The sequence below is a fragment of the Mesoplodon bidens genome, assembly GCF_964165515.1.
Source record: "Mesoplodon bidens genome assembly, chromosome: 7".
Classification (NCBI taxonomy): Eukaryota; Metazoa; Chordata; class Mammalia; order Artiodactyla; family Ziphiidae; genus Mesoplodon; species Mesoplodon bidens.
The window spans coordinates 55,251,718-55,262,001 of NC_138164.1; the positions used below are offsets into that span (position 1 = coordinate 55,251,718).

Here is a 10,284-nt window from a genome sequence, read left to right on the forward strand (position 1 = left end):
AAGTCTTTTATTGAATTTTTTTGCAATATTGTTTCTGTTTTATGTTTTTTTGGTGTTTTGGCTGTGAGGCATGTGGGATCTTAGCTCCCCGACCAGGGATAGAACCCGCACCCCCTGCATTGGAGGGTGAAGTCTTAACCACTGGACTGCCAGGGAGGTCCCCAAACCTTTGTTTTCATCATATAAAATACTGGCCTTTTTTCTGAGGAAAGACATGTTCAAAACGAGGGGACTCCCTAGGCAACTAAACTGAGAGATGCAACAATACTGTTGGTGTGGTAGCTTACAGATGTTTAGGGACACATCAATGACTTTGAAATTTTAGGGATCGAATGTCACTGATTTTAAAGTCAGAATAAGACTCTCAGGACTTTTTTTTCTCTTGTAGGAAGCTAAAGAGTAGATACCTGAGGAGGAGTTAGTTACAAAGTGGCTGACACAAGGCCTTCTTCTATGGAAATGGTACAGTGCAGGCCACAGGTGATAATCCAATAAGCAGCATCTTCACCCCAGGAAGACATCCTTGCAGATGAGTGGCACCTGTCCTAAGGGGCACAGGAGTGTGGCGGCCTTGGCGAGGGCTCCCTTCCAGGGGCCTGGTGCGATCTGCTTGAGGATGCCTCTTCCACAGAAGATGCCTCTTCTACAGAACATGGTTGGCCTGCTTTGGGCAAATGTGTCCACAGCCTCTCTGCCATCTTTTCATAAAGCCTCAGTTGTACATGAGCAACAGTTTGTTTGACTTCTTAATGCCAATAAAAAGAAATTCTCTTCATTTCCAAATTTCTCACTTTACTATCATAATTAACCTTTACTTGGAAAACAAGCAGTAAAAACTATTCAGACAACATCATTACACTATTACTTCAGGCAGAAGAGGGTGAGGGGACTTTCAAGTTAAAATAGGCACTGAAAGAGACAAACTCCAGTTCCTAGGAAGGCTGACCCTCTACAGTGAGTCAGCATTAAAAGCAGGATTAATGTGTAAATTTTAAGAGGACATATGGTAGCTTTATTCTTCTTGATACTTGATACAAACAAGAAAAAGGTGATGTCTGCGATCTTCAACATCATATGGGGAAGACCAAGTCCACACTTTGTCCTGAATCAACTGCTACCACGTGAGTCTTCTTGGTCAAGTCATTTACACCCACAGTGATGGAATAGGTCCCTGGATATACTTCTATGTAGAGGTCCTTAGAGATGTTCTCAGCCTGGAAGGAAAAGTGGATATTAGCAGTTTAGAGATTTTATGTCCCAGTGCCATCAGGGCACCTCCTCCCGGCTCCCTCTGTGTGTGATGGAGTGAGGTACTAACGTGGGAGATGGAGGTCCTGCTTTCAAGGCTTGGCTTGGCAACGTAATAGGACTGCCATTTAGGCCAGTCTCAGCCTCTCCTTATGCTTGTTTCCTTATTTCTAAAATTAGCTCACAAATAAGCATGTATGTGAAAACACTAAATTGTTATAGGAACATGAAGGATCATAAAAGGAACACTCTGGTTGGAGTAGAAAGGTTAAGAATAAGGTAGAGGGAAAGGCTAATGACGATTGCTTTGGGGCTCAAAAGTAGGCAGTGGCACTTGTTATCACAGATCAGCAGTGAGGCAAGGCGCTGTGGGATAATGAGAAGTATTCTTTTTAACTGTGCTTTGCTAAGTTCATTATTAGGAGGATGAAACATTTCTTTTCACCTAAAGCTGAGAACACTATGAGTAGATTCCACTTTGTCATGCAGAAAGTCAGCTGGCTGGCTAAAGCCCTCCCTTGGAGACTGGTTCTCCTATGCAGATGGTCCCCAACTTATAATGGCCAGACTTATGGTTTTTTTATTTTACGATGGTGTGAAAGTGATACGCATTCAGTAGAAACCATACTTCCAGTTTTGAATTGTGATCTTTTCCCAGGCTGGCGGTGTGCAGCACAATACTCTCTAGTGATGCTGGGCAGCAGCGGTGAGCGATCTCCCAGTCAGCCACGGGGATCACAAGGGTGAACAACTGATGCACTTATAACTATCCTGCACCCATACAACCAGTCTGTTTTTCACTCTCAGTACAGCATTCAATAAATTATCAATACATGAACTATTCAAAACTTTATTATAAAGTAGGTTTTGTGTCAGATGATTTTGTCCAACTGCAGGGTATGTAAGTGTTCTGAGCACGTTTAAGGTAGGCGAGGCTGAGCTATGACGTTCAGTAGGTTAGGTGTATTAAATGCACTTTTGGGCCTCCCTGGTGGTGCAGTGGTTAAGAATCCACCTGCAAGTGCGGAGGACACGGGTTCGATCCCTGGTCCAGGAAGATCCCACATGCTGCGGAGCAACTAAGCCCGTGCGCCACAACTACTGAGCCTGCACTCTAGAGTCCGTGCTCTGCAACAAGAGAAGCCACCGCAATAAGAAGCCCATGCACCGCAACAAAGAGTACCCCCTGCTCGCCGCAACTAGAGAAAGCCCGCGCGCAGCAACGAAGACCCAATGCAGCCAAAAATAAATAAATAAAAATTAAAAAAAATAATAATAAATGCACTTTCAATTTATGATATTTTCAACTTACAATGGGTTTATCGGGACGTAAGTCAAAGAAGATCGATACTGCAAAACACTGGAAGCTGGAGTTAGTGGAAAGATTTATATTTAGAGCTGAGCTGAGCACAAGCCATTCTCCAAGGACAGACTTCATGCCTGGCTGGGAAGTGGTCATGGCAGATGTGCAGGCAGAGGAAGGGTCTCAGCTCAAATGGCCAAAGAGCAAAGTCACAAACCAGAAAAGAGCCTGTAATTAAGAGCCAAAGCGCCTATCCCACAACTGGGAGACCACTACCAATGCTTACTCAATGCTCAGAAGGAGCCACAGGCAGAAGCTGTCATTTCTACACCACCCCTGGGGGTGGGGGGGCAGGTGAACCAAACTACTGGCCAGTAAATTCTGCTAGGAGGAATAAATGATAATATTTATACTTTTATGAAACTTCCTCTCTTTCCATCTTGCAAATGGATTTGAAGCCAAGGTTTTCCGAAGCTGCTTTATGCTATATCCTTTCATGCCCAGTTACTGCAAAATTGGAGGCTTATCATCATTTAACTGACGTGAATATGTATGACAACGCCACAACTATTTATTGGTCATCAACTATGAAAATAAACAAAAGGAGGCTTCAGAAAATACAGCTATATCAGAATTGCAGAAAGCCAAGGATGCTTCATTTGTCTGCATAAAAGGGGCAAGATTGGCATCTGTGATTCCAACACTGTGAACATCAGGAAGATTAGCATTACCAAAATACAGTAAGTATTGGAGGCATCTAAGCCTAACAACTTGTACTAAAAGCAGAATAGTCTTAGTTGCTACTAACTCTAGTATATTCTGAATCCTGGCTAGTAGCACACTGTATACAAACAAAAATTAAGCAAACTATTGCAGCAACACACCAGAGTTCCATTCCTCAGAATTCCAGCCCTTCCAAGTTCCAAAAGATTCCCTGGGTTCATGAACTAATGAATATTTTATCCTAAAAACATCACTGTATGTTTTCACAGAGAAACATTTGCGGAAAATAGGAACAAATCCCTTCAAATGTTTTGGAACCTGATCTAACCAAATGTATACGTTTCAGAATTTCAGCAATGGTTTTCACGTTGTAAGCAGGAGGGTCAGGCCCCTCCTGCTGCTTGAACAGATGGTGGAATTCCAACAGGACCCACTGCCAGCCCAGCTGAGCTGTAGGAATGGAGATATGAATACTTCGCATTCTTTCCAACCACAACTATGAGTTCAGGCACAAAGAATATTCCTGAAATTTCAAGTGAAGGAAGGATACCAAGGAAACATAATTTTACATGGAACTAAAATGTTGTACACTGTCCCCAAGGGTAAAAATATCCCAACTTAAAAATACTATAGATCCAGTACAAAGAACCCTATAGTAACCAGATCAGTTCATGGAATTGCAGTGGTGGTGGAGCCCAGTACCCTAGAAGTTCTGTACTCACAGGCTGGGATGCCTCTAGTGCACACTCTGATGCCTGACGGATGCCTCCAACACGAAGGGGGGTGTCTTTTCTCTGAAGAGTGAGGTAGAAACACTGATTAGGGCCCAAACTTTGACTTCTGGATGGTAGAGAGAAAATTTGTCCTACTTAATTAGGAACTAACAATTGTTCTGTCAGTGTTTTCCAAGTTGTCACCTAAGTTCTTAAGGCTTTTAGTGAATTGTGCGAAGTATTTTTAGTCAGATGTTTACCATGATTACCTTTTATCCTTACATGGGCTTTGGACTCAGATAGACCTGAGTTTGAATCTTATCTCTGTCATTTACTGAGAGGGACAGATTAATTTCTCTATGCCTTGGTTTCCTAGTCTATAGCTTCGGCATACTACACTGTAAGGAAGATCTAAAGTGCAAAAGTGATTGACATTTAACAGGCTGTCAGAAAATAGAATTCTCTTCCAAGGTTCTCCCAGCAGTGGGAGTACTAGAGGGGAAGAGGCTAAACTGAGAAAGTCAATTTCCCTTAGAGGCACCAATTTACGTCTTATAGGAAGGGATGGGAGGGATACGAATGACTCTTGCTCACATGTAACTCCCTTAGGGTCAAGCACTCTTAAGAGGGCCTAGGCCAGGGCAGAAGAGGAAGCCCAGGATCCAGGCTCTGGTGCTACCCCTTGTACCCCAGGCCAGGGAAACAGGATGGCTCACATCCCTGCGGCCACTCTCCCGTCCCTTCCCTAAACCCACAGGCCAGAGAAATCAGGAATCCAACCTGTGGATTAGACTCTGAACTTAAGTTTGCTATCTTTGAGTACAACCAGGGGAGTTTAAAAAGAAAAACAAAAGCAAAAAAAGCCTACTCTCCCCAGAAACAACAATAAAGGAGTCCTGTTGAATCAGTTCAACAAGTAGAGTCTTTGGCTTCCCAGAGTGACATGTGGTAAAATACAGGTAATTTGCAGTGAGAGGCTTGTAATTGTTATCTTTAGGAAAAGCATTTTGTTAAAAAGAAACCCCCCCAAGGGCTTCCCTGGTGGTGCAGTGGTTGAGAGCCTGCCTGCCGGTGCAGGGGACGCGGGTTCGTGCCCTGGTCCGGGAGGATCCCACGTGCCGCGGAGCGGCTGGGCCCGTGAGCCATGGCCGCTGAGCCTGCGCGTCCGGAGCCTGTGCTCCGCAACGGGAGAGGCCACAGCGGTCAGAGGTCCACGTACCGCAAAAAAAAAAAAAAAAAAAAAAGAAACCCCCTCCTTGCATTTCCTGTTTTAAAATTACCAAAGACATACTTATCACTACCTTAGAGTGAAATATGTGATTATTAAAAGTCTCTTTCATACCCCTAGATGTAGCAGAGGATATCTGAAGCGCTTTTTGTTAAGCCTGTCCAAGAATCCCTTGGCCCAGGACTGCAGGTTCAGCTGAAGATCCGACAGTGGCATCCATCTCTTATTTTGGACAAAAACTCCTATTTCATGTTCATTGCTGTAAGTCCTCTAAGGCTGGAGGTGAAACATTTCTGCTGAGCGCTGTAATGCTGAGTCACCCAGGCATCCAATAATACAATCCAGCAGGAGCTCCAAGATGTAGGGCCTCCTATCTTGGGAAGCTGAGGGCACAGCACAGCACAGCTGAGGATACATACCTGACCATTCCCAGTGTCCGAGCACAAGTGCAGCTTCGACTTCCCTCTGTGATAACGATACACGTGGGTTGCCCCTCCTTCCTCTGGCACAGATGAATAGTATTTCTAGAGAAGTAATGTGAAAGATGCTGGGTAACCAAATAGGCTGGTCAAATTTTCAAAAAACTCCTTGTTACTTGGGCAAAGTATGGTTAAGGAGGGAGGCAAGAGAGCAAAGGTAAATTACCTGCCCTCTTGAGAGGCCTCTGAAGTCATGTAACAAATCTTAGCCCGTGTAAAGTGGCTGCAGAGAAGGAAACTGCACTTGGCCTTACTTTGCTGCCATCTGCTGCCTCTGTAGGGCAAGAACTCTGGCAACTCAAGCTGGGTAGGACCATGCTCTCTGCCAGGTTAAATAATTTTCACAACATCCTCACCCCGAGGTCAAATACACAAGCCCTTTCATCTCCTCTCATGACAACTTCTGACAAACAGGTCTGTGTTTACTAAGTCTCAGACAAGGACAAGAGAAGAGAGAGGTGCATCTCCTTGAGATTTAGAAATACAACAGGAAATGTAACATAAACGCAACAGCTATGCAGCCATTCTCCCCATGCGGAGGAGGGAAGGGAGAAGACTCCGATTTAAGCAAAAATAATCCAAAGGATCAGAATGCAGTTTTTTTCTTGTCTACTTCCTTCCTCCCCCTCAAAGTTAACCTCAGACTTGCCCCTGATTGTGACTAATGATGAGGACAACATAAGCCTGCTTGTTTTGAACAAAGGGTAGGGACAGTGTTTAAGGCAAGAGACCAAAAGAATGAGAAGCTGGGGAAAGCATGTCAGGACATGACTCTAATGATGTAATTTAGGGGATGCTTCAAAATTCTGAAAGCAAACTCAAACACCGTTCTTAATTCTATTTCTAGAAAGCCGAGGGGTTCTGAGCCTCCATTCCTTAATGGAGGTTTGAAATAAAGCATGAACTAAAAACCAAAATGAAGAACACCAATTTGCTAAACCTCAAACCAAAGACAAATATTATTCCTTTTACTGACCCATGAACCGAAGTGTTTAACTTGATCACTTTACAGCAGAGCCAAAGTTATGGATTTTTCTAAAACCATTTAACAAAATAATAACATAAAAATACTCTCTGAACTGTATCTCACTGGTTGGAATCCTATTTTTGGAGTCACAAGGATTTTACAAAAGATGTAGAAATATTAGAGATTTTTTGAATCTTAATATTCATTATGAAATTGAAAAGCAGGACAGAAACAAGGTATTCTCTTCCTTCTGCCGTACAGACCAAGTACCCTTACAACCACATAAGAATCATAAAATGTTAAGGCTGGAAGAGACCACAGAGTCTGTTTTAATACCTAGAAGACAGAGAGTACCTTCCATGCAGGTGATTTTCTTGAATGTTGGCTGCCTACCTTCAACATTCCCTCAAAGTACTTAAAGATGACCTTAGTGTATGGTTTTGAGAAGAGGGCCTTTAAAACCTTTGTTCACCCACTTCAATGAATGGGACCAAAAATCTCACATAAGTCCCCTGTTCTACAGTTTATGACAATTTTCTGGTGTTCATCTCTCAGTGGAAACCAAAGAAACAGACTATAAGGGCTGGAAAGGACTTGAAACATCGTCATTTTACCATGTGGGAAGGTAAAGCTGAGAGAGACTAACTAGCCTAAGGCATTATAGCCAGGAAGTGGCAGAACACAGGTCTGATTCCTGGGAGGCTGCTCCTGCCATTAAGCCACACTACCTCTGATGAGGGCACTGCATCTGTGCCACATAACCACCTCTGTGGCCAACAAGTGATACGGACCCAAAGGGGCGTACTTAAAAACTACATCACCAGGGGGACTTCCCTGGTGGCCAGTGGTTAAGACTCTGTGCTTCCAATGCAGGGGGTGCAAGTTGGTTGGGGAACTAGGATCCCACATGCTGTGTGGCCACACACACACACACACACACACACACAAAAGCACACACTACCTTACCAGGGACTTGGAACAGAGATTAAGATCTAATGGAGGGACTCTGTTTCAGTTTTTGCTTTGAAAACAGAGAGGCTCGGTTCCAGTTTAGAACGATCTTACTGATTAAAAAAAAAAATTCAGTTCAAAGTTTTAAAAACCGCTAATATTCGGACTTGTTTTGGAATTCAGCAAATAAGCCCCGCCCCCCCAAATAATAGTGAGGGCAGATCTTTTCTGGCTTGTGCATTGCTGTATCCTCATAACAGTTGAAGTTAAGCATTCAATATTTGTTGAATGAATTCTAACCTGGATTTATCACCTGGTTTAAATCCTTGGCTGTTTACAACCTGCCCACGAAGGCAGGGCAGGGTGAACAGGCAGTCTTCCAGATTCTCCCTAAATTCCACAAAAATCCACTTTGTGATCCATCAGCAGGCAGATCAGGGGCATGACTTTGGCCACCAACTTACCCCACACTGACTTGAAGTATAGTCCATGAATTCAGCCATTGTTCTGAAGGAAGCACTGAGGGTTGGGTGTCTTTCTTCTCTCTATTTGAATAAACGGCAAGTCACAAGTGAGATCTGTATTCCCTACTGGAGAAGGAAGTCATTTTGGGAATACCTTCCTTTTTACTTTTTGAAAGGCCACTGCAAGTTTAAGTCAGTAAAAGGCTCTTACTGAGAAAGAATTCCAACTCTAAAAGGAATACATAGACATGCACTTTTTCCAGGACAAAGACAGGTTTGTTGGCTTTCCTCTAATATCAAATGGTAGCCTGTAAGAATTGTTGTAAAAAGTAACCAACCAGGGCCGAGCACTAGCGGTCTCTAGCGGTATCCTAAAGCTAGCCAATAGGAATCTGTCAAATGTCAAGAGTTTTCATAAGGCCTTCCGGTTCACTGTCCTGATACTTAACAGCTTCCGCCAAGGACAGCATCCCTCGGGTGCTGCTGTGTGGCGTGCCCAGGTTCTCAGCAAGCCGCTGCTGAGCGAATGAATGGGCTGGTCCCGCAGCACTGGGGCCCTCACCTCTCCTGGGACAAGGCGATGGGGGCCGGCTGCCGGCCCTCTTTCTCTGTAGGGCCGCTCCCGGGAAATGACCCCCACGCTGCCTTTGGGAAGCTCCACCGAATGCCAGTCCACCGCCCTCCTTTTGGCCCGCTCCAGCACTTCTTGACCCAGCCTAGCCGAACGTTGCAGGGAACGTCGGTCCACCCCGTTCAGCGCCGCGGCCGCCAAACAGTTCTCCATGTCTCCCTGCGAGGGCACATACACACAAACACCGGCGGGTTAGCGGGCCTCCGGGACCCCGCTCCAGCTCGGGGTCGCACCCAGGGCCTCGACCTCCCCGGCGACAGCCACCCCCCGGCTCCGCCCAACGCGCTCTCCAGCGGGCTCGGTGTCAGGGGCGAAGGCATGCGCGCGGAGGCCCTCCATTTCCGTCTCCCCCTCCCTCGCTAGGAAGCCCTCACCCAGCCGGCCTCTCAAGGCGCATGCGCTCAGCGCACGGTCGTCGAGGGAGGGCTGGGCCTGGAGCATCCTGCGCCGGCGCAGCAGGCCATGGGCGGTGAGGGGTCGAGGGGCGTGGCGGGGGCGGTGAAGCGCACGGCCAGCACAGGACAAGCCTACTGTGTCCCGGCCGCCGCTCCAGTGAGCGTGTTTCCGGGCTAAGTGCCAGAGCGTAGGGGGCGGGGCGGGGCCTGCCAGCTGGCGGGTCGCGGGAACCGGAGTCGACCTAGTGGCGGAGGCTGTGTGTCCACGCTGTTGCAGGAGCCCCTGGGCCAGGGTCTGGCCCTTAGAGGTCGTTTCCGCCGCTCAACGCGGAGAACCTGGTGTAAAGTCGGGTGGTCTGTTGGGCTAAGAAGTCGTGGGGAGTAAGACGCGTGCCTCCAGGCGCCTATTAATGCCTGGTCTGTATTTTGGGATATCGCTACTCTAAAACCTGTTTTGTTTGGGAGATGACTAGGATAGGCCAAACAGTGCGGCTGCCACAGTGGCGTTTGGAGGAGGGAGTGTGTCTGGCCAGCAGGCTGTGGGCTGTGGGCTGTCCGGCCCACAGGGCCAGGGGTGCCTGCGTTGTGTGTAGGGCCTCTCGTAATCCCCTCATGGTTTCTTCCTCACTCCTCCGGTGAGAAGTATAGACTCACACCTTTTTTGGAGGCCTATTCTCTCGGGGGCAGGGGTTCACCTTTCAAGAATAGTTGCCCCACGTTTAAATAAGGAGCCGTGCGTCTTTACCTTCCATTCCACGCCACCGGTTATCTGGTAGGAGATACAGGGTCTCACTGAGAATTAGTGACTTCGCTACACCATCCTGGCACGCAGCGAAGCCTTGTTGCTCAGGAGGGACCACTTTAAGGGACACGAGGAAATCCTCAGTGCTGAGGAGGTCTCCTCAGCAGATGGCTTGATTAGCAGTTCTGAGCTATCAGGTGTGTATGAGGCTACTACTACAACCTCCATCTGCACTGTTGCTCATTTCCTGCTTTCTTCTCCGAGCGAAGTTGAATGGAAGTCTTCATTATCCTCGGGATAGTTTTCATTGTAGGGGTTTTCTAAAACTTTTCCTTCAATAAGTGTTTATCAGGGGCCTCCTTTAGACCATAGTGGTTTTATGCACAGGGTCCCAAATATCCAGTCTGGAGAGCTGAGTTTGAATTCAGACTCTGTCACTT

The 10,284-nt window shown here is 46.4% G+C and overlaps 1 protein-coding gene across 4 annotated transcripts; it reads right to left on the reverse strand.

Annotated features, from left to right (window-relative positions):
- Positions 1-333: 333 nt before the first annotated feature.
- On the reverse strand, positions 334-9,190 carry AKIP1 (A-kinase interacting protein 1). Of its 4 annotated transcripts, XM_081239982.1 has the most exons (6): positions 9,082-9,190; positions 8,639-8,866; positions 8,077-8,157; positions 5,635-5,739; positions 3,997-4,068; positions 334-1,214 (listed from the first exon to the last, which is right to left on the reverse strand). In XM_081239982.1, exons 2-6 carry the CDS (start codon positions 8,858-8,860, stop codon positions 1,071-1,073), a joined length of 624 nt encoding a protein of 207 aa, XP_081096108.1. In that variant the 5' UTR covers positions 8,861-8,866; positions 9,082-9,190; the 3' UTR covers positions 334-1,070. The 4 variants fall into 4 exon arrangements, with proteins under 4 accessions (XP_081096108.1, XP_081096110.1, XP_081096111.1 ...); XM_081239985.1 differs by lacking the exons at positions 334-1,214; positions 9,082-9,190 and adding an exon at positions 3,112-3,254 and having other exon boundaries at positions 8,639-9,075; XM_081239983.1 differs by lacking the exons at positions 334-1,214; positions 9,082-9,190 and adding an exon at positions 3,162-3,724 and having other exon boundaries at positions 8,639-9,075.
- Positions 9,191-10,284: the final 1,094 nt, after the last annotated feature.

Excerpts from the sequence above, each read along its gene's own strand:
- AKIP1 (XM_081239982.1), bottom strand. The coding sequence starts at position 8,860 with ATGGAGAACTGTTTGGCGGCCGCGGCGCTGAACGGGGTGGACCGACGT. Across the intron at positions 8,158-8,638 it reads ATCGCCTTGTCCCAGGAGAG|AGAGAAGAAAGACACCCAAC; the intron begins GTGAGGGCCCCA and ends TTATTCAAATAG. Across the intron at positions 5,740-8,076 it reads ATACTTCAAGTCAGTGTGGG|AAATACTATTCATCTGTGCC; the intron begins GTAAGTTGGTGG and ends TTACTTCTCTAG.